The 24,892-nt window shown below is 40.6% G+C and overlaps 1 protein-coding gene across 3 annotated transcripts in view; it reads left to right on the forward strand.

The window, feature by feature from the left end:
• Positions 1–24,892, forward strand: part of sdk1a (sidekick cell adhesion molecule 1a) — a 681,074-nt gene that overhangs the window by 458,583 nt on the left and 197,599 nt on the right. For all 3 annotated transcript variants that reach the window (XM_069906184.1, XM_069906185.1, XM_069906186.1), the window contains one exon: positions 17,946–18,093. In XM_069906184.1, the coding sequence (XP_069762285.1) occupies positions 17,946–18,093 (148 nt within the window). The remainder of the gene's footprint in view (positions 1–17,945; positions 18,094–24,892) is intronic.

Genomic DNA, 24,892 nt, shown 5'->3' on the forward strand with positions numbered 1-24,892 from the left:
AAGTATTCATCAGAAAGCTGAGTTTGGCAGTTACTCAAATTGGCAGAATGTGGCCACTTCACAAAGATCTGTGCTGGGACTGCATCTATTCACTATATTTATAAATGAGAGATGATTACAGTATATTTTGGCATATAAGTCGACCCCCATTTTTCAGTCTAATTTTAAGGGTTTTATGGTATATCTGGTGTATAGTCAACCCCCATTTTTTCAGGCTGTCTGGGCCTCCCAGGAAAAACCCAAAATTTTTTAAAACACCCCATCACAAGTAACAAAGCTATAAATTAAGTTAAAAAAAAACCTCGCCTACCAGGCAGCAACGGTGATGGGCCACGGAGCTGGAGTGGCGACATTGTGCTCCAGAAGGGAGTGGAAACCTTGGCCTACCAGCCAGCAATGGCGACGACCCACAGAGTTGAAGCCGCCATTGTGCTCACAGCGGGAGCAGGAACCTTGGCCTACCAGGCACGAGTGGCGACAGTGACCTCAGGGTCCCATTTAGGAGCGGTTATGGTGGCACCCAGCAGTGAGGAAGTATGGAGAGCGGCAGCGGGGAGGTGTTTCCAGCATTGACTTCTACACCAAATTGACATAAATCTGGTTGTTTTTTTTTCAGTGAGTTTAAGATCTCAGAATTTTTTTTAGAATTTCAAAACTCAACTTGTACACCAAAAGTTATGGTAATTGGATTTCAGATTTATTGTCAGAGAACATATATCACACCGCATACCTAAGATACTTTTTCCTGTGGGCCATGTGTTCAAATGATGAAAACTTCCTGATAAATGAATAAGAATAAATGTAACAACTAGATTTCATTCAAGTAAATATAAAATTATACAATTTGGACATAAAAGAGAATCCTGATGAAGAGCTCAGGTGCAAAACTTTGTTTAGCTTTACTATTTGTGGATGTTGTGTGAACTGCTGAGTTTCTCCAGCACGTTGTGTACTGTGGGCGAACTGCTGAACCGTATTGTATTCCTGATTTCCTGGCTCAGCCCCGTCCTGCGACTGTACTTGGGGCCCTTCCCTCTTTTGACCTTGTATAAAGCTTTCGTCACCCTGACCCTTCTCCAGAAAGCCCAGTCACGACACAGGATGAGGTCCTTGTCCATTGTGAATAAAGGCCTGTAGACCAGTGACTCTGTCTCAGCCTCTCAAGCTATTTTACTGTGTGTCATGTACTGAATGATTTTTCATTTGCAATTTACTTTTTGGAGAGATCGTAGCATGTGACATTCTAAAGGCTGCCACTGCAAAGCCAAATTTCTCATCAAAATTGCTTTTTAAATGTAAAACGCTGTAAGTAGTGAAGGTCCAAAGATCTGAAATTATTACAGTCTTACAAATGTTAATAGTGATTTGGCTGCTTAGATGACTGGAATCAAGAAAATTCGAGTCACTGTATAGCAGTGCAACAATCTGGTGAGAACACCCTGGACAGATCAAACCTGAGATGAGTAGTTTTCTTGTGGGGAGAAGTCAAATAGGAAAGTCTGCAGACACTGTGGGTGAAGGTATGTATTAACCTTCTTGAAGAAGGGTTCAGGCCCAAAATGTTGGTTGTGTATTTTTACTTCCTATGGACTCTTCAAGACCTGCTGAGTTCCTCCAGTATCTTGATTTTCAGTTGAAAACCCTGTGTTTTTGGAGGGTGGAAGGGAACCAGAACATCCAGAGGAAACCCATGCAGACATGGGGAGAACATACGAATTCCTTGCAGACAGTGCTGGATTCGAACTCACACCTCCTGCTGAAATGGTATTGCGCTATCTGCAATATAAACCATGCTGCCTTCACGAAGTGGGTAAAAATTGGAAATGAATGCAGAGGTTAGTGGGGTGAAAGGTAAGGAAAAGGGGAACTCGGTTATTGCTCAGTCCAGGAGAAGAAGTAAGAGGGGAAAGGCAGAAAATTATGTGATAAGGTCACTATGGTTTAGGAGAACGCCTGGTCTGAGGAAAGAGGATATTTTCTGAGGCATCTGCGCCAAACATCTCGTCGTCAGATCAAAAATTATGAAAAATCACATTAAAGACTGTGATAAAGCAATAATTTAACCAGGAAACCCAATCAACATATCGTTAAATTGAGGCTAGGATAAAAGAAATCTCTTAAGTGGACATGACTTCTTTAGCTGAGGTGAATTTGAATAGTTGAATTACCTTCAAAAGTGGGATTCTTGCAAAGTAACATCTGAATGTCCTGCTTAATAATCTGCCCTCAGAAACAACTGTGGATAATTAAATATTTTCATATGAAGCATAGGAAATGGTTAACACTGTTGAATTTAGTCAAACGTTTGAGGCAGAAATATTTCCTAAGCTGCTGGCACAAAGGCTTAATTAAGCAAAAAATTTACATAAATAACAAAGGATTTAAACATCCATAATTTTGTATGAGAGAAAGAAATGTTAAATTTTATGTCCCCAGTGGCAATTTATCAGCTGTTAAGTGCATGTTTAAGGTCTATTAAAATAGGACATAGACCAGATTCAACTGCAATTGCATATAATAGCTATCAAGAGATATTTTAACAGTGTCCACAGCCTGTGATGTACATCTCTCTGATTTAATTTCAACGTGGGATGGTTGTCATATTGGTTGAAGAGAAATCGTTGCAGTTTCTGCAGGACAAGAGGATAATTATTTCCAAAAAAAAATCGATACTGAAAAAGCAGGGTGCAAAATCTCATTTTGGATTGTAGAGCTTTACAAAGTCTTGGTTGATCTTTCAGAAATATCAGTCCACATAGCTTGAAAGAAGGGTCAAAAATTAGCTTTGAGGGGATGAGGGAGAAGGCCACTCAGATTTCTCCAATTTTCATTAATTCCCCCATCCCCATCTCCACTTCATCTATCCTTATTTCTTCTTTCCTCTAGCGCTGTCCCCTTTCTCTTTCTTTTTCCCTCTGTCTCCTTCCTTCCAGTATTGCATTCATAGAACCAACCCCTCCCCTAATCAGTTCTCACCTTTCCTCTTCAGTCCACCTATCCATGAGCCATTATCACCATTTATTTCTTGGCCTGGGCTCCTCTTTCCTGCCCTTTCTTCCCTTCTCCCCAGAATTTTTATTCAGATGTCTGCTTGCTTTTGCCTTATACCTTTAAGAAGAGCCCAGGCTCCAAATGTTGGTTATATACATTTATCTCCTCTGGACGTTGCGAGACCTGCAGAATTCCTCCAGCATTTTGTGCTTTTCCTTCCATCACAGAGTCTACAAACCTCCGTGTTTCACATTATTTTCTGAAGCGCGTGATTCGTGCCCGTGATGTGGGAGTCATCTTAAATATTCTAGTCCTTCCTTGATTTGTTGAGGGTCGACCACAATGCTGTGGATCTTTGTACCGGAGCTATTTGTTGTTGAATGTGTTTATACTTGGGCTTTTTTTTAACCAGCAGAGATGTGATTTCTCAGGATGAAGATATTTTTGCATTTTCAGGAAATGTCTATAATTTCAGAGCTGGGGAAGTTCTGAAGCAGGGAGCCCGTTATGATGGCAGGAGGACATTAAAATTCATTGTGGCTTTTTTGGTTCCCCCCCCCCCCCCCCCACCTCCCCATCTTTGTTGTGCATTATTTGCCCATGGATTGGGCAAAAATGTGCAGTTGCTCTGATACTTCCCATCATCCAGGTTGAATTTTGACTTGTTTGGTACATGGAAGTGGAGGATTTTTCATTACATTGGAAAGTTGGTAGAAGTTTCAACTACAGATAGACCCAACTTACGATGTTCTGACTTACAATATTTCAAAGTTACTCTTGTCAGAAATCTATACTTTCTCTTTCGAGTTCCGATGTTTCCCCACATTTGAGATACGCTACATAGTGACATTCTTGCCAGTCACCCATGCATCTGAGCTCCTGACCACAGGTCCTCTCCCCGGCAGCCTGTGCATCCAATTCATACCATTCAACAATCAATCTTAGTGCAATGCTTCAAATATTCTTCAAGCCTAGTCTGCTTTCAGCTGTGTACATTGCAGTAATGATTTTTTACAGTTTAAATGGCTTTTGAATAATGGATTTCAGCATTTAAATAAAAAAAAGCTGGAGTGCGGTAATGTTTTGACACGATAATTTTGACTTAAGATGTGAGTCCCAGAACCAAACTCCAGGGTCGACCTGTACTTTATGAAATGGGGTTCAAAGTTAACCAGGTGATGGTCGTGTTAGTGAATTGGTGAACCAAGGGGAGAGGCTGGAGAGGAAGTGCTTGTACGCAGTAGGGAAAGATAGGAGTGGAGGATGTGTAAAAAGATTGGAGAGAGGCTTCCACAAAACAATTAGAGCAAAGGTTCCTTCGTAAAACAAGATTTTGGCTGGAGAATATGTGTATGAGAGGAGAAGGGGGGAATTTGGATGAAAAGTGTAATTCAAATGGGTAAAGATTAATGGAGAATATTTGAAAAAAAGAAAAGAGAAATTGAAAGATAGAAGAGGAGATCAACTCATATAACAATCATCAACTATTGCCATGGTTTGGTGCAACCCCACTAACCGTGGGGAAAAAAACTATTACGTATTCAAACCCATATATCTCATATACGGGCTCGAAACTTTAACAAAAAATGAATAATTATTACATAAATTATATGTTATCTTTTCCGAATGCCACCGTTGGATACTCAAATTAGTCTCGTTTTTCCAAGTAATTGCCAAACATTTTCTTGTCACAGCCAATGGCAATCTCAAAAAGGCAATTTGAAACTTAGCTAATTTTAATTCCAAACCCAATAAAAATACTATAGGTTCAAGCAAAATTTTAAATTTAAATAAAACTTCTAAAAGTTCCTTAATTCTATTCCAGAAAGGTTTCACTGTTTCACATAACCAAGTAGGGTGTAAGAAAGAAGAATAAATAAATTTATATTTCCTTAACTTCATAGGAGTTAAGCATAACTGGTGTATAAAGTTATGATGAACCAATCTGTACTGTACATTTACAATTTTAGTCATGCTATCCTCACATAAAGTCATCCAGTCATCCGGAGAAATAGATATAGAGATTTATAAATATCCAGCTTAGGCATTTTATGCTGGAATAAGGCATACATCTCAGATATAAGTTCTTTCTTACCCCCTTCAGTAAGTAAAATTTCAAATTTAGACTGCCTAGGCAACCGTAATGTACACCCAAAAATCAACTAACAATAAGGTTCTGACCTAATAATACATAAACAGGGACCAAGCACGCAGTCTTGAAGCGGCCCTGTGATGGTGGTCAGCAGGTAGGAGGTGATAAGAAGTAAGAGTAGGATCAGGCCATCTGGCCCATCGAGCTAGCTCTACCATTCAACGTGACCATGGCTGATCTGATGATAGGCTCAACTCCACCTATCTGCCTTTTCCCCACATCCCTTAATTCCCTTACTATGTAAAAATCTATCCAACCTTGTCTGAAACACAGTGTATTTACTGAGGTCACCTCCACTGCTTCAATGAGCAGCAAATTCCACAAATTCACCACCCGACGGGAAAAGCAGTTCCTCCCCATCTCCGTCCGAAATCTAAGACACTGGATCTTGAGGCTATGTTCTGGTCTCCACTGCCAATGTAAACAACTTACCGCCCTCTATCTTATCTATGCCTTTCAGAATTTGATATGTTTCTATAAGGTCCCCTCTCATTCTTCTAAATTTCAGAGAGTACAGTCCAAGACTACTCAATCTCTCCTCATAGGCTAACTCCATCCCTGGAATCAACCTGGTGAACCTCCTCTGCACCGCTTCCAAAGCTATTGCAACTCTCCTCAAGAAAGGAGGTGAACTGCACGCAGTACTCCAGATGAGATGAGGTCTCACCAGTTCCTTGTACAGTTGCAGCATGAATTTGACTGGGAATGTGACAGCCTGCTTCACCTGCAAACCAACCTTTTGTGATCCGTGCACAAGCCCTCCTGAGTCCTTCTACACTTCAGCATGTTGCAACTGCTTGCCATTTAAATAATATTCTGCTCTTCCATTTTTCTTCCAAAGTGGATAACCTCACATTTGCCGACATTGTACCCTTATCAGCCAGACCCTTGCCCACTCACTTGACCTATCTATATGTCTCTACATATTCTGCACAACTTGCTTTTCCGCTCAATTTTAATGTCATCAGTAAAGTTACATCAGATACAGAACATTCTGTCCCCTCTTCTGGATCGTTCATGTATATCGTGGCAGGGCCAGCTGATGACTGATTGACCATCATGTTGCTGAATGCACAGATTGGGGTCTGTCTACAAGAGAATAAGAGAAGGGCAGAGTCCCAGATCCTTTAGTTTAATCACAGGTTTTGCTGGTCTGATTGGGTTGAACATCGAGCTGTTGTCAATGAACAACAGCTGACATATGTGTTCCAGTTGATCTAATGGAGAGTGGAGGGCCAGCAAGATGTTCTAACGATAGGCAAAATTGAGTCCAGGTGTCTCCTGAGACACGAGTTCTTTAGCCCCATAATCATCTTCTCATGGTGGACTCAAGTCTACCGGCTGTTAGCCACTGAAGCAGGTCACCTTGTTGCTCTTAGACCTGTCCTTTTGAAGAAGGTTGCAACCTCAGACCATAGCAGTGTAAGGTTAAAAATATCAGTTAATTCCCCTGCCACGTGATTGTAAGGATGCCTAAGATATAAATATTTATCTGCAGGCCAGTTTTAATAAAATCCCCCTTCCTCATCCTGAAACATTTATTGTGTTGCTTTATAGGGAATTTATAGGCTCTGCACTTTTCATCACTCAGAAGATAACATGGATCTGTTTTTTTTTAATCTCCTCCCTTGTGTCAAATGCCATTCTCACTTTTTAAGATGCTTATGGTAAATCCACATTGATATTTTTGTATATTGGTCCCCTTTTTATATTTGTTTGAGAAATGTGAAAAAGATATCTGATTGAACTGAAGTTTCAGATTAATACTGGGTTTTTCTATCAGTTGTCATCAGTTGGTATTTTTTTCAACTGTCAAGCCATCTTATTTTAAAGTATAAATGCATTCATATTTAATTCCCTCAAGTAACAACTTGTAGCAGGCTGCTTTAATTTACCAAGAAATCAATTTTTGATCACCCATTACCTTATGACAGTCATATTTCATCTGGTGCCAGTAAATAGATGTAATTTGGTCCATAAGAATTTATTGCAGTCAAGCGAATAAAATGTAAACTGTACTGTAACCCATGGAAGACACGGAACAATGGTTGAGAACGTAGAGATATTGAGATCCAGGAACTGACTGCTAAAAACATTCTCGGAAATTTAAGAGCCTTTTTCAGAGGATTTTAGCAAGTATTTTTTTAAAAACATAGCCGAAGAGTAAATAAAACTTATTATTAATGCTACTTACTGACTTTAGAAGGGAGGGCATCCATTTCTTGCCACATCCTTGCTTAGTTCCTTCCCATAATAGTTCCTGAATGCCCCATGACACCTCACAGCACTTTTCTGAAAGTAGATGCATCTCATCTCTTTCCACATGCTGACCTCCAGGTTTACGTTGGGTCCTTCATTTCAGAGAAAGGAAATCCCACCATCAAGTTCCATCCCTTCTACATGGGGCAGGGGCAAACTCCAGCCCTATCAAGGCCAAACAAGAAAAATCAGAGGAGGTCCAAATCTGGAATATTTTAATTGTGCTTTATTCTAATGCATTTTAATAGATTGTCCAGTAGAACAGCTAAGCACACACAACTCCATTAATTGGAAATTTATATGTGCGTTGAAACATTGTCAACTCAGTACCTTTCCAACCAAAATTCTATCTCCAGCATAGGTCATATCTTGCCTCACTTTATAAGTAAGGCACAAGTAACTTCAATTAATATGTTTGTGTAAACAGCTCATCACCATTACTAACTGGAATAGCTCAAGCAGACACTCTCAAACTATAAGTAGAATTTCTACTTGGATGATACTGAGGGCAGGTACCAAATCCATGATTTATTGCACATATTTCATTCCCCTGTGCTACTGTCTACTCAAGGCAACGTAGCCTTTCTAGTGACATTGCTCCCATGACATTACTGGAGAACAAATTCCATAATTTAGGTCCAACAGGAATTGAGGAATAGCGATACATTTTCACTTGGAGGTGAAATTACAGTTCTTGGGGTTCCTGTTTGCATTGAAGATCTCATCCTTGATCTCAGAACTTACATTTTTGGGAGATGCTGTCAGGACAGCCTCAGCAAGTAAACACCAATGTACTTTGTACATGGTACACGAGACTACCATTATCTGCATGTGGTGGAGGAATGTATGTTTAGGGTGGTGAGGTGAGATGCCTATCCGGGAGGTTGACTTAACCTGGAAAGTGATGAGCTTCTTGGGTTATTTTGGAGCTATTCTCATCCAGGGTAGTGCAGAGTATTCCATCACATTCTTGATGTCTTCTGTAAGACTAGTGGTTTTCAAACCTTTTCTTTCTACTCACATACCACCTCAAGTAATCCCTCTGCCATCAGTGCTCTGTGATTAGTAAAGGATTGCTTAAAGTGGAATGTGAGTGGGAAAGGAAAGATTGAGAACCACTGGTCTTGACCCAATTGTTATTGAAATATTTTGCTTGAGAAAAATTGTCATTGGCCCATTTCGTTTGGAGTGATGAAACAGTACACATAACGAATCAATTAGGTACAATTAAAACAATGGTTTTCAAACTTTTTCTTTCCACAGACACCACCTTAAGTAATCCCTTACTAATCACAGAGCACCTATGTCATAGGGATTACTTAAGGTGGTGTCTGAGAGGAAAGAAAAAGTTTGAAAACCACTGTGTTAGACAGTGGAAGAGCTTTAGTTTATCACATGTCAGGATTGGGGTCATTTACTCTATCCGGTGCTCATAGTGTGGCCTTCTCAACATCAGCAAGACTGGATGCAGACTGGGAGATCACTTCATTGTTCACTGTAACAGTAAGGACTTCTCAGTATCCAGCAACTTCTCTTTCCCCTGCCTGTCACCCACATTTTCCTTTCTCTAGCTCCCCACCCCTTCCCTTTTCTCCTATCATAGAACATTCTTCTCAGCCCTCTTCCGCCTTCTCTATCATCTCTCAGCCCCTTTCAGTTCTTCCCCTACCTACCTGTATCTACCTGTCACCTGAAACCTGTGCTTTCCTAAACCCCTCATCACCTTGAATTCTGGCAATCTTCTCGAAACTTCGATTGGTTATTGCTCTCCGTGAATATTGGGTGACCTGCTGAGTTCCTCTCGCACTTCAGTGTATTGCTCCAGTTCTCCAGCAAACTCGTTGTTTACCCTCATGTCAGGATACCTAACCTTTGACCTGCAACAACCTTAATGTTTGGATTCAGAATGTGGATGATGAGAGACCCAGCAATGGATTGTCACTAAAGAGTTAGAAATCATTATTGCCTGACATTTTTGCAACTTAAATGTTTCTTTCCACCTCTTGGTTCAGATTTCAATTTTTAGTCTTTCTGCCTGCAGCTTTGGATTGCCTCACTTTTGGAAGTTGGGAGTGTCATTGAACATTATGCAGTCATCAGCACCCATCCCCATGGATTGGTGTTCTTTGATGATGCAGCTGAAGATGATTGGGCCAAGTGCATTGCCCAAAGGAACCCCTGCAGTGTAATCCTTGGACAGGGCTGAATAACTTTGAATAACAAAAGCATCTTTTGTGGTGCAAGGATTGGTCCATTGACCTCAATTTTAAATGAATGCCTTGATATCACACTTGGTTTAACGTGGCCTTGAGGTTAATTGCAGTCATTCTCACCTTGCCTCTGGAATTCAGCTCTTTGATCCATTTTTTGACCATGGATCAACCTGAGTATCTGTGGATGGGTGATTCATGAGTAATTACTTCGTGATCACACTATCCAGGCACCTGCCATCACTTTACCAATTATTAAGCAAAAAAAATAATTGACTTCGATATAACCAGTTTGAATTTATGCTTTTTTTCCATACTACGCCGTGATATGGTTGCTGCAGAGAAATGGATCAGACCATAAGAGTGGCAGAAAGTATCACTGGAGTGTTCCCCCCCCCCCCCCCCGAACCATCGATGCGATCTACCAGGCTCATTGTCCGAAGAGGGCACGCAAAATCATTGAGGTCCCTTTCCACCCGACACACAGCCCCTTTCAGCTGCTCCCATCGGGAAAGAGATACAGGAGGATCAGAGCCAGCACCACCAGGCTGAGGAACAGCTTCTTCCCACGGGCAGTGGGAATACTGAACGATAAAGGGAACTATGCAAACTCACCATCCAAGACTCTCATATTTACAAAACAATATTCATGTATTTGTTTGTATATTTGAATTCTAGCCCACATTATATATATTGTTTGTCTGTTTTTGTGTTATATCTGTGTGTGTGTCTGTGTGTTTTGCTCCAAGGACCAGAGAATCCTGTTTCTTCAGGTCGTACTTGTGCAATCAGATGACAATAAACTCGATGACTTTTTTTTTGTGTATGGTATTTACCTGGGCAATTTTCCTCATTGTCAGGAGTTGCTAGCATTGGCACTGTCCTGAAAGAATTTGGCCAGAAGTGTGCAGACCTTCAGTACAGCAGGCAGTGTGTGGTCTGGCTCTACAGTCACTTGTTGCATCCAGTTCTTTCAGTCATTTCTTGATGTTGGACTTGCTGAAGATGAACTTCTCTGAGGTTTGCAGGAGGAAGCCTAGATGCAGAATCCACAGTACTCCTGGCTGAATATTGATGGAATGCTCCAACTTTTAGTACTCTGGCTTTGTCAAGGAGGGGAATGTTCTCCTCAGGTTACGTATTTGATGCCCAGTGCAATCACGAGCAGATGTGGGAGGGCTACAGAACAATGATCTGATCCATTAGTTGTGAGATGACTTTGTGCCAGCTACTGCATTCTGTTTTTGCAATTGACAACGTGTGCCATCCTGCATTTCTATGTCAGGGTGATGGTTTTTTTTAAATTTTTTATTTTTCACACCATAAACCACATTGACCATGATACATACATTTTCCTTTTCAAATATATACAGTGTCATTTTCTCTCCCCCCCCCCTCCTCCCATCCCACCCTCCCTACCTCCCCCCCCATCCATTTAAAGTACAAAATCTAAGATACATTAAACCCGTCAAACAATGTTGTCATTCAGTAAAAATAAACAAGAAATTCCACTGAGTCAATTCTTTTCATTTCCTTCTCCTTTCGTTAATTTAATGGTAAAATTGGTTTGTTAGTCTTTCCACCATCAATAATATCACTTGTTTCTGTAGCCACAGATAGCTTTTTCACCATGAATATATTGCAACTTCAGACAGATTGCATCACTTGCTGTCAATGCCTTTTTTAACACTATCAAGTCATTTTCTATTGAATTTCAAGATTCTTTTGTTGTCATGTAATAAAACCGAAAATGTAATATTACATGGAATTTCCTTTAGTCTGTTAATTTCGTTAATGATCTTTAGTATTCTTAATATGTAGATCATCAATATGTCTGCTGCAGTTGGGGAAATATTTACTTACTTTCCAGTGCTGTTTGAGGGATACAAGTTGTATTTATAATGAGAATCAAAATACAAATGAAACCTGTATCAATACTATTAATCCTACTTGGATCATGGTGTTTTAAATGAATCACCCGCTCTTTGTAACTCAGCATTTTTATGTTTAGAATTTGCCTTCTTATTTCCTCTGCTCCATCAGTTCTCTGCAGTAATAAGATATCTGAAACTGTAGACATTATTCAAAGTGACATCTTCCTAATGAACTTTAGCTGGGAAAAATAACTTGCGTGTCTTGTGAAGTACCAAATATTGTAGCATTCTCTTCACAATAATATTATGAATAAGAACTAAATACTGTACATCAATTCAGCTTTCAACCCGCACTTTCAAATGTGAACTAACTGGACTTTAAGCTGTAAACCCTGCATTATGCTTTAATTAAACCTTTTCTAATTTGCTCTCTTTTTATGAAATAATAACTTGCTTAAATAGAAAATCCTCTTAGCATGGGGGGAAACTGTAAATAAATCACGTCTGTTATTATCAGTGAAGAAGACATGAATCTGAGATTCTTTCACCAATCATCTCATATTCCCTTCAAATTTTAATTCCATTCATTTTGAATTTTAAGGGGAAAATTCCACCACTGCAGATGGATGAATTATGCAAAGAACACCTAACACCATCTCGCTAATAATGTCATGAGCAGATATTTTTGTTTAAATAATTGTTGGTCCAAATCACATTGATGACATATTTTGAAGCTTAAAAACTTAAAATAAACTTTCTTTTCAGTTTATAATCGATCAAATGATCTTTTAGAAAATCATCTGTTGGAATTGCAAAGCTGAAGCCACAATAGCAAACAATAAGAAGCTTGTGGTGATACACCAGGAGGAGTCAGAGATGGAGTGTGTAGCATCTGGAGAATGTATCTTTAGTACAGTGGTTCCCTACCTTTTACTTTCCACTCACATACCACCTTAAGTATTCCCTATGCCATAAGTGTTCTGTGATTAGTAAGGGATTGCTTAAGGTGGTATGTGAGTAGGAAGGGAAGGTTGAGAATCACTGCTCTAGACCCAATTATAACTGAAATATTTTGCTTGAGAAAAATTGTCATTGGACATTTCCTTTGGAGTTATGAAACTGTGCACATAACGAATCAATTTGGAATGATTAAAACAGTGATTTTCAAACTTTTTCTTTCCACCCACATACCACCTTAAGCAATCCCTTATTAATCACAGAACACTTATGGCATAGGGAATACTTAAAGTGGTATGTGAGTGGAAAGTAAAAGGTTGGGAACCACTGCTTTAGTGGATTCAAGATGGATGCCTCCACATGAGGTCTGGCATGTGTATGTTCTGTTCTTTGTGCTGTTTGTTTAGTTAATAAACCTAATTGTTTTAAAAAGAACCCAAGTTTCTTTATTGTAATAGAAGAAACATCTCATGGAACCAGAAGTGAAAGAAACAGCCAAGTTCTGCTGTGCACAAGAGTGAAAGAAAAATAGAAACACTGTGCATAGTGAGTAGCAGTCAGTATCAGCAGAGAAACTATGGAGGGTTTAAAAACAGTAAATTGAACTAGAAATGTCAACCATGAGTGGAGACAGCTTAAGCAAAGGTTTATGCTTTAACAACTGGATACATGGAAGATTGCAATGCTACTTATCGTGGCGGGACTTCAAGCTCTAGAGTTTTCCAACACATTTGTTTTTGCCGAGGCAAAAGACCAGAGCAAATTCGACAAGGCTATCGAGATGCTTGATGAACACTGTTTACCAAATTAAAATGAAACCTTTGCGAGGTATGTGTTTAGCTCGTGCTTGCAGTTGCAGGGAGAACTGACTTACTTTCTTAACTGACTTAAAATTAGAGCAAGAACATACAATTTTGATTTGCTGCAAAACGTAATGATCTGTGATCAAATTTTGTTTGGGATTAATGATAAGAAAGTGAGAGAGAGGTTCCTATGAGAGACAGAGCTTATCTTAGCTGGAAGATATGCCACACCAGTAAATTAGCTCTGCAGCATGCAAAAATATTCAGTGATAGTGTAAAAGCCAGTGAGAATGAAGGCATAGTAGTGACCACAGTGTCTGCACACACACACACACACACACACACACACACACACACACACAAACAAAAAAATGAGATACAGGAACCAACTAAAAGATGGAGAGACATTCAATTGTAAACAATGTGGCACTAAACATGCGCCAAAGCAATGCCCAGCCTATGGAAAAGTCTGTAACAAGTACAAAGGGAAGAATCACTATGTAAAATAATGTTTTTCCAAACTAAACTGAAGTAAAAGTGAACACACTGTAGAAGACACTGTAGACACTATAGAAGAAACTGCTCTCAGTAACACACTTTTCATGGGCATCTAGCAGGATAAATGGACCTGTAAAGCCTGCTTGTGTGCAATTTTATAGACACCTTCTGGATTGCCCCTGGTCTTTGCAGTTCACACTTCTTTTACTCAGTTCTTTGAGCTCGACTTCCCATATAGCATGCACCGCACCCCAAGTTCATGACCATCCCTCAATAGCAATCTAATCCCAGAAGTCCCTTTGCATCATCCACTATCCTCAATGCCCTCAACTAATGACAACTCACCCTCACTCACAATACTTGACCTCTAAGTCTTGGCTCACCAACTCCTACTCCTAGCTGATCATCGCACATTCCCACCCATTGATTCCTGGCATCCAAGCCTCACACTCTTTGGGAATAATAAAGGTGTGCCCCACAGATCTCCTTTAAACTTGACTCACTCACCTTGAATGCATTAAATTGATTTTTTTAATGATGCAAAAAGATTCTCACCATTTACCCTATCTGCCTTTCAGAATGTTGTAAACCGTTCAAGACTCCCCTCACCCTCTGACACTCCAGAGAAAACAATCCAAGTTTGTCCAACCTTTCCCCTCAGCTCATTCCCTCTAACCGAGCCTCATGGCAACATTACATGTTCCAGGGCCTTCCCACTTCCAAACTATAATGGACTTACCTAATCTCCTTTGAAAGCTCTGTTGGTGTGATTTGTGCAAAGCTTGTTCTTAGAAACATGCATGACTGAACAATGCAGTGGCAGACCCATAAAGGAGACACATGTATGCATATGTACACATTCTCCCTCCTTCCATCTTTGAATTTAGGAATGGTCAAGAAAAGTCTGATTTTACATCCAAGGTTAATTTCTCTTTCTATCAAACTGTAACCATATGGAGCAAAATAAACAAATTAGAAACCTAAAAATGTAGAAAAACCTACAGCCCAATACAGGCCCTTTGGCCCACAAAGTTGTGCCGAACATGTCCCTACCTTAGAAATCATTAAGCCTACCCATAGCCCTCTATTTTTTAAGCTCCATGTACCTATGCAAAAGTCTCTTAAAAGACCCTATCATATCCACCTCCACTACCGTTGCCAGCAACCCATTCCATGCACCCACCACTCTCTGTATTAAAAAAAATGTTCTCCTGACATCTTCTCTGTACCTCATCCCCAGCATCCTAAACCCATGTAATCTTGTGGCGACCATTTCGGCCCCTGGGAAAGTGCCTCTGACTGAATTATTGCTACAGTCTGCATTATGAGGATATTAAGGTGCTGCAACTGTGGTTTTAAGACATTTTCTGAAGTGGCATCTAAATGTGCCAAACCAATACTAAAAGAACTCATTCATTGGAAATAATGTCATGGCCGTGCTTCAGGAAATGATCGTGGACTTCAGGAGGACCAGGAATAATTACCCTCAAATGTACATCAATATCTCTGTCATGTAGAGAGTAGAAAACCCCAAGTTCCATGAAGACCACTTAAAATAGTGACCTATTGTAGACACACAACATCTCCTCACTTGTCAGGAAGGCTCAACAGTGACTGCACTTCCTGAGAAGACTGTAGTGGTCAAGGCTACCATCACGACAACCTTCTACAGGTGCTCTATCAAAACTGTCCTGGCTGGCTGCATCATAGTGTGGTACAGTTGCTGCAGAGAAATGATAGGAGATCAATCCACAGGACCGTAAGAGTTGCAGAGAGGATCAATTGGTGTCTTCCTTCTCCTCCATTGTCATAATCTACCGGGATCATTATCCAAACAGGGCATGCAAAATTGTTGAGGACCCTTCTACCCCACACACAGCATCTTTCAGTTGCTCCCATCGGTAAAAAGATACAGGAGTATCGGAGCCAGCACCATTAGGCTGGGAAACAGTTTCTTCCCAAGGGGAGTGAGAATGCTGAACAGCCAAAGGGATTGCTCACTCTAACCATCCAAGACCCTCATATTTACAAAACTATATCCATTTATGAATGCTTGACCTGCAGTTCTATTATTGGTCTGTATGTGTGTTATGTTTAGTTGTGTGTCTGCATGTTTTGCACCGAGGACTGAAGAATGCTGTTTCGTCGGGTTGTACTTGTGCAATCAGATGATAATAAACTTGATTAGTCTTGACTTGACTTTGACTTTGGGCTGGAAGTTAGAGTGTTAAATATTGAAATGCACTGGCCATCTAATATGATAATGTATCCCAAATAGGGCCGTAAGTTGAGGATGTCAATATTTAACTGATCAGAATTAATGTAACAAGATTTTCGAGGTGTTCAGAAGGAGCATTATTGAGCAGCACTAAATATTCAAAGGGTCATGTATGCACTATGAAAAATGGTCTTGTCCCAGCTACCATTTGTTCTATGCTTGCTCTCTCAGACATTCAAAAAGCAAACAATTCCATTATTTCTCAGTGGTGTGCAACCTTTTACTATCCACTCACATACCACTTTAAATAATCCCTATGCCATTAGGTATGGGGATTAGTAAGGGATTGCTTGGTGATATGTGAGTGGGAAGGGAATGTTGAGAATCACTGCCCTAGACCCAATTATAACTGAAATATTTTGCTGGAGAAACATTGTCATTGGGCCATTTCCTTTGGAGTTATGAAACTACACATAACGAGTCAATGAGGTACGATTAAAACAGTGGTTTTCAAACTTTTTCTTTCCACCCACATACCACCTTAAGCAATCCCTTACTAATCACAGAGCAGCTATGGCATAGGGAATACTTCAAGTGGTATGTGAGTGGAAAGTAAAAGGTTGAAAACCACTGATCTAGCTGAAGACATCGTGATTTGAGAGTGGTGTGCAACATAAACATGAGCAATATCTAATAATCTTGTGATTATTTATGCATGAATGGAGCTAGGCACATGTACATAAGGAAATAACTTGAAGCTTTTGCATCCTCTATTTTCTTTACCACTGAGGGTCATTGCAAATGTCTAGATACTAACTTTTATAAAATGGTCAATGCAAATCCTTTATTATATCTTTCCTTATAATAATACTTGGATATTTCATACAACATCTACAGATACATGAAATGATTAACCCAAAGCTCAAGCTCTTTTCAGTTCTTCCTGTGGCGTAATGTAGCGCCGCCCATACCAACCCACCCACAGCCTGTCCTTTGTTGTTCTGTATTCAGTCTGCAAGTTTGATTCTGTGACATTAATTTTCTCTTCCACCCATTCTGACCACTCTCGCCACCATTTTTGTTCCAATGAAAGTTGTCTACCTACTGTGTGAGGCACTTTACCAGCAATTTTAGGTAATCTGTATGTGCAGCACTTTTGTTTCAAACTATGTTCTTTGGAAATTTCAAATGCATTCTTCTTTCAACATCCCTCCTCCACCCCCCAATCCATTACCAACTTATTTCACCATTCATTAATGCCCCTTTTGTCTCCTGCCTTTCACTTGATCATTATACATTTAGTCCAGTGGTTCTCAACCTTTTTCTTTCCACTGGTTTAATTCCTTCTCCCTTCATTCCCCCTGCAAACCTGCCTCGGCTTCTTTATGCACTTCACATCTGTTTAAAACTTTTTTTTCCAGCTCCAATGAAGGTCATTTATCAGAAATTTCTCTCGCTACAAGTGTTTTCTGAGTATTTCGAGACTTGACTGGCTTTTACTTAAAATTTGCTCTCTGGTCTAGTCATTGGATGTCCATGTCAAATTTCATTTTGATAATGTGTTCACAAATCATAACTGAGGCACCATTTAAACACAAGTCGTCGTCGTGAATATTATTGATGATGGCTGTTTCAGATTCTCTCCTTCTGAATACTCAAGTAAATGAATGGCAGCATAAAACATTGATCTACCGACGTATTTTATCACAGCATGGTAAGGTGAAGGCACGCAGTCACAGATCCTGCAAATTTTCCTAATCTCAAACTGTTTGAGGAGTGAAGAGCAAAAAATGTGTGCAGTTTTTAATCAGAGCTGGTTATTTAGTAGACAAATCCTTATTTCGTAAAATAATCAAAAGATACAAATGTGTTCAACTTGAATTTTTGTTTACAGATGTACAATTACATTTGTTGATATATGATATATTTTACAAAATTAATGAGCTATTTAATCCTATGAGCATTCTTTTTTCTGTCCTGTAGATTCTCCATGGAAGGTACAGTTATCTAACGTTAATCCTGAAGTGGTTCATGTTACTGTGAATGGATTGACTTCAGCTCGTTCGTACCAGTTTCGAATGTGCGCAGTAAATCAACTCGGGAAAGGACAACATAGCTCTGAAACTAACAGGTATGTTCTTTTCCACTAGAAGAAGGATCAATATTTACGGCACGTGGCAGGTCAATGAAGCATCTTTGATCTTTAACAATGGTTAAATCACATAATTTCCTTACAGAAAAGTAAATGTAAATCTAAATATCTATTATTTAGAATTTTATATGTTTTTTGCGTAAACATCAATAGAGTAAGGAAATGTATCTCGACTGGGCTGCCCAATAGTAATTTTTGAAGTCCGGCATTCACCCAGACTGTAATTCCAGGTCAATTTCTCCATAGAGACCCTGGCTACCTTTCCGTTACACAAAAATGCTCTCACTCTTTGGGGGAGGAGAGGTACTCTCCTGAGCACAAATTGGTCTGCACTTGGTGGACGAGAAGGTGGCAGAGGACTTTATCTACAAATGGGTCGCCAAATTATTATCTAGGAAAATAGTCAGCCCTATTCTAAAACAAATTATCCTCATTTCGAATAAAATTAACCAGCATCTAGGAATCAAAGTAGGGCTGTCCCCAAAAAACACCCCTGACACCGAATAGATTAATACCATTAATGGTAGGTAACAAGCTCCTGGACACCTGGCGTCATAATGGTGTCGGATGTGTAGAGGATTGTTACAAGCAGGGGCAACTAATGTCATCCGAACAACTTAGGCATAAGTATGATTTATCAAATAAGACCTTCCACTGCTACCTTCAGATCATTTCTGCAGGACAAATTAGTTCCAACATTGACCCAACTAAAGTGCAGTGGTTCGAAGGGGGAACACACAGAAGTTCATTTCGGCAATGTATTTCTTGCTCTGAGTGCAATGACAACACCAAGCCTTCACAAATCAAGGCAGAGGTGGGAGTCAGACTTAGGATTAATGATTGATGAGTGGTGCATCCTGTGCTGGTCCAGCATGACTGCAGTTATCAATGCACAGTACAGGCTGGTGCAATACAACTTTCTGCACCAGCTGTACCTGACGCTGCAAATATTGAGTAGATCTAAACTGGCCAATATTTTTAGATGCAGCATCGAGACAGGAACCTTTGTGCATGCAACTTGGACATGTGCCAAGGTGAGACCCTTTTGGGTGGACCTAGGACAAATTCTAGAAAAAGTAAGAGTTAAAGAATTCCCACAGTACCCTGAGTTATTCCTGTTGGGAAACATAATGGACATCAGACTTAAGATGAAGCTGTCCAAATTTCAAATCCAATTTGCAATGATCACCTTGGCGATGGCCAGGTAGTGCATAGCGGTTACCTGGAAGTCCAACTCTTGCCTGAGTGTTATGTGCTGGAACGGGAAAATGCAAAGTTGTGTTCCCCTGGAGAAGATCACTTATAACTTGAGGGGAAAGTATGATACATTCAAAAAAAGTCTCGCATCCTTACTTAGACTTCATGGGAACATGGTTGAAGAGTGGATTGCCGTACTTTGCTGTCCTGCTCTCCTTGACCACTCACCAGCCAATGTGTGGGGGGGGGGTGGTGGAGAGAGGGGGTGGTGGTGGGGAGCCCATCTCATTCCAGCCAGGCAGATAAATTCAAGGAGCGAAAGCAGCCTGAGTTTGGGCCTCCGCGCTGTGACAGACCTCCAAAACCCCAATATGATTTATACTTTTGTTGTGTGTGTGTTTTTAGTGACTAGTATGCTTACGGTTAGTTAATATATTAAATGTTTAGTGTCAATGAAGTGGGGGGAGGGAAGGGGAAGGAAAAGGAAACAACTCGACCCCGACTGAGAAATGTATATAGAATTAATATAGATAAATTGTGTTCAGAGTCGATTTTTTAACATTGACTTTGTTAATGTTGTAAACTGTTGAGTTCGAGTCTGGAAAATTAGAAATAAAATATTCAAAAAAAAATCGATAGAATACTGTAGATTCAGTTTTGAATGTAGGTAAAGCCTTCAAATATTACGGTTCGCGTAGTGGTGGGGCAGCCCGGTTGGCGTAGTGGTGGGGCAGCCCGGTTCGCTTAGTGGTGGGGCAGCACGATTCGCGTAGCGGGTAGCCCAACGCTGTGACTGTACCAGCAACCTTGGTTCAGATCTGGGCTGTTTGTAAAGAGTTTGTATGTTCTTCCATGTCTGCGTGGATTTTCCCCAGTTGCTCCGGTTTCCTCCCACTCTTCAAAAAGTATAGGGTTTGTAGGTTAATTGGGCAGCAAGGGTTCGTGGGCCTTAAGGGCCGGTTACCGTGCTGTATATTTAAATTTTAAAAATTCAAAATAAATAATTATGAAGAACTATTGCTCAAGATTATTGTAATGAATTAAAGCAAAAACAGTTGGTATTAAGGCAAGAATTTTCCCTCCCCCATCATTCCTATCCTGGAAGAAAAAAGCATACACAGTATTGATCACCACCTTTCCTTTCTCCGAATATCCCAAGTGCTCTGCAGAAAATTAAATACTTTTGAAATCAATTCGCAATTGGAATGTGGGAGAAACTGTATGCCAAACTAGAAAGGGACGTATGATGTATTAGATAAAATGCATTTTTGTAAAGTTTGGGAAGCAAAATGTTTGCTGAGCTTTTGAGAAGGGGCACAGATTTAGGAAGAAAGTTTGAGAGGATAGGATGAATCCAGCTAAAGACTTGGCCTTGTATAGGAGTGCTGATGGATGAGTTGAGCAGAGGATATATGGCTGGAACATTTATCAGTGTGATGGTACTGTGTGGCTAAGGAATAATTTATGGACATGGGCAGAATTTAATAACATTGTAGAGAACAGAAATGGGTGGAAGTTTTCAAGGATTGTGATGATAAATGAGTGGGCTTAATGGAGAACAATATATTTGTGATACTGTTTTGCCCAAAATTAATGTTATGCTGGTGAAGTTAGGCATCAGAGAACATTAGAATTGTAACATGGAAGGGACTGCCCTTGGTTAAATGTAGGACAGAACTTAAAAGATCTTCCTCCTCATTTTCAAATGGTGTAATAAGAATCTTTTACGTTCAACTAAGAGGCAGATGAGCCAATTGTTTGACATCTCTTCCAAAGATGACGCCCCAAAAAATATATCAACAAAGTCATGGAGATGAATTTCATTAAAGGTGAGGGGAGATCCAGATGTAATCAAGTGATCTTGAGGTTAAATACCCACTGAGGGGTTAAAGCACATTTAGTATTCATGTTTGATGCAAGCAGCTTGTGGGTAGATTGGTGGAAGCAATTAAGTTGGCTGTGAGGGAGAGAGTATGTGTGATCAAGGGAGCAAGAGATTTCAATGTTGATCCGATCAGGTCAGAGATGTGATATCCTGTGCTGTGTGATACATCTCATTGATTCTCCAAAACATCTCTATTGTCTTCAAGGCACAAATAAGGAATTTATACAATTTTATTTTAAATTTAGGCATACAGCATGGTAACTGGCCCTTTCAGCTCACAAGCCTGAGCCACCTAATTATACCCAAATAACCTACAACCCCCTGGTAGGTTTTTGAACAGTGGGAGGAAACCAGATTCCCCGGGGAAGTCCCACGCAGACATGGGGAGAGTGTAAAGCTCCACACAGACAGCACGGGATTTGAACCCCAGTCCCAATCACTGGCGCTGTAACAATGCTGCACTAACCATGCCACCCAATGTATAGAATGCAGCTCTACAACACCCAAACTTCACTGTTATTCAACTGATCGGCATCCCATCTAGAAACTTTAATTTTCAAGCCCGTTACCTCGGAGCACAGTGAAGTTGAGGACCCTCTGCACCCTCCATAATGCTTTCAGAAGCATTTTGCCAAAACTTCTTCAGATTTATTTATTTTGGATTTACTGTCAGACTACATACATACGTCGAAGTACTCGAGATGGCAGAGGTCGACAGCATCGAGTCCACGCTGCTGAAGATCCAGCTGCGCTGGATGGGTCACGTCTCCAGAATGGAGGACCATCGCCTTCCCAAGATCGTGTTATATGGCGAGCTCTCCACTGGCCACCGAGACAGAGGTGCACCAAAGAAGAGGTACAAGGACTGCCTAAAGAAATCTCTTGGTGCCTGTCACATTGACCACCGCCAGTGGGCTGATCTCGCCTCAAACCGTGCATCTTGGCACCTCACAGTTTGGCGGGCAGCAACCTCCTTTGAAGAAGACCGCAGAGCCCACCTCACTGACAAAAGGCAAAGGAGGAAAAACCCAACACCCAACCCCAACCAACCAATTTTCCCCTGCAACCGCTGCAACCGTGTCTGCCTGTCCCGCATCGGACTTGTCAGCCACAAACGAGCCTGCAGCTGACGTGGACTTTTTACCCCCTCCATAAATCTTCGTCCACGAAGCCATGCCAAAGAAAGACATACATAACATCACATACAACCCTGAGATTCTTTTTCCTGCAGGCGAGGCAGAATCACCACTTAGTAGTAGTGCAAAAAAACAGTATACAGCATGCATATGTAAACAAATAAAGAGCTGAAAACATAATAAATGTAAACAAACTGAAATACAGAGAGAATAAAAAATAAAGAGCAAATGTAAGAGTCCTTAAATGAGTCCCTGATTGAGTTTGTCGTTGAGGAGTCTGATGGTGGAGGGGTAGCAGCTATTCTTGGACCTGGTGGAGTGAGACTTGTGGCACCTAGACCTCTTTCCTGATGGCAACAGCGAAAACAGAGGATGTGCTGGGTGTGTGGATCCTTGATGATTGCTGCTGCTCTCCAACGGCAGCGTTCCCTGTAGATGTTCTCGATAGTGGGAAGGGTTTTTCCTCTGATGTCCTGGGTTTTACACTCAGGGGTATTGGTGTTCCCATACCAGACCATGCTGCAGCCCACTTTCCACCACACATCTGTAGAAATCTGCCAGCTTCATATCCTCAACCTGCAAAATCTACCAACAATGAATGGAGAAGAAGTGGATGGAAACAATCTATCCTGGGGAAACAACATCTCCGCACTTGTCAGGAAGGCGCAACATGAGAAGACTGAGACGGACAAAGCTATTGGCTGCCTGTTAACATTTTAAAGGAGCTTCGCTGAGAGCATCCTGGCCGGCTGCATCACCGTGTTCGGCGTACGGTTGCTGTAGAGCAATCCACAAGACCATAAGAGCAGCGGAGAGGATCCCTGGAGTCTCCCAATCCCCCCCATGGAGTGATCTACTGGGATCACAGCTTACAAAATCATGAAGGACCTCTACTGCCCTACGCATAGAATCTTTCAACTCCTCCCGCCGGGGAAGAGATATAAGAGTATCAGTGCCTGAACCACCATGCTGAGAAACAGTTTGTTCCCACGGGAAGTGAGACTGCTAAATGACTGATAACCTGCTCATATAAACCCTCCGAGACTACGATTATGTAACAGTATTTATTTTTGTACAGCATATAATGTAAATCACTTGTAAATATGTGTTCTATATCTATGTGTGTTGGCATGGTTTTTATACCAAGGACCGAAGAATGCCGTTTTGTTTAGTGGTGCTCTACAATTGTACAATCAGAATGAACAAACACTACCTGCAAGTTCTTCTCCAAATTGCTCAAGATTTTGTGTTGATAATACTATATATTGTTATCTCTTTATTGAAACTTGGTTAAAATCCTGGAACTCTGTACAGACAGTTTTGTGATTTCCACTCACAGACTGCAGAGCTTCCTAAAGGCTGGCAACTACCTTCTTCAGAGGCCAGTGGGACTGAGCATTGTCAGTGATGCCTGCATTGCATGAATGAACAAAAATGTGCTGAAGGCAATACCCTTGGTCCTCCAAAGGAAGGAGCCAGGGCCTCACTTTTGATTCCAGAAATGATGTTGTAAGAACTACAGAGTCATCTTTGAGTCATAGGGGGAAGAGAGAGAGAGAGAGAGAGAGAGAGAGAGAGAGAGAGAGAGAGAGAGAGAGAGCCATGACAGCACATGCTGATAATCATCCACCCATTCACAGTAAACCAACATGAATCCCATTATTTTTTTATCATCAACTTCCACTCACCAATACTCTAGGAGAAATTTACGGGGTACAATTATCCTGCCAGCCTGCAAATTTATTTGCAACATGATAGGAAACAGGAGCACCCGGAGGATTCACGGGGAGAAGGTACAAACTCCACACAGGCAGCCCTGGAGGTGGGAATTGAACCCAAATTCTGGAGCTTTGAGTCAGCAGTTTTGCTGGCTGTGTGACGGCCTTTGGTACAAACAAAGCCATGAGAAAATTGTGACGAGAGAAAGGGGGAAAATAATTTATCAAGCAATGAAGATGGGTCAGGTGAATGAGAGAAGCAATGATACATCATCATCTGTGGTGGTAGTGGCCAAGGCGAGTTCTGTTCGATGAAAAACATAGAATGGGTTTAAATAAGTAATGGGAGAGGTAGTATATTTGGGAATCATAAATGTTGGAAAGGTAATAGAAAACTTGTGGACCCAATACAGATCTGGATGTCACAAAGAACCTTGTAACCAATCAAATACTCTTGACTGGGAGAAAAAAACTTGACCTTGTACGTGAACATATTAAATTTACAATGATAAATCTTTGCAGACGTGGTACTTCACAGTGATAAATGTTCACTGAATTTTAATACAAACAATTGTAGGATGATAAGAAGGAATGAGGCCGTATACTGCTGAAGTGGTAACTGATTAAATAAAATAACGGCTCCAACTGCTGCAGGTAAATATGGATCTGAGAAAAGTCAGAGCACTAAAGGTTCACTTCTAGTGAAATAAAACTGACATACAAAGAGATTACCAGGATGTTATATTTAAAAGAACGTGTGTTAGGCCAAATGCTACAGGGTATTTCCTTAGTACATGTCATTCATTTGTTGAAAGTGCAGAAAAGATGCATGAGAGATAACT

This window comes from Narcine bancroftii, chromosome 12, assembly GCF_036971445.1.
Source record: "Narcine bancroftii isolate sNarBan1 chromosome 12, sNarBan1.hap1, whole genome shotgun sequence".
Taxonomy (NCBI): domain Eukaryota; kingdom Metazoa; phylum Chordata; class Chondrichthyes; order Torpediniformes; family Narcinidae; genus Narcine; species Narcine bancroftii.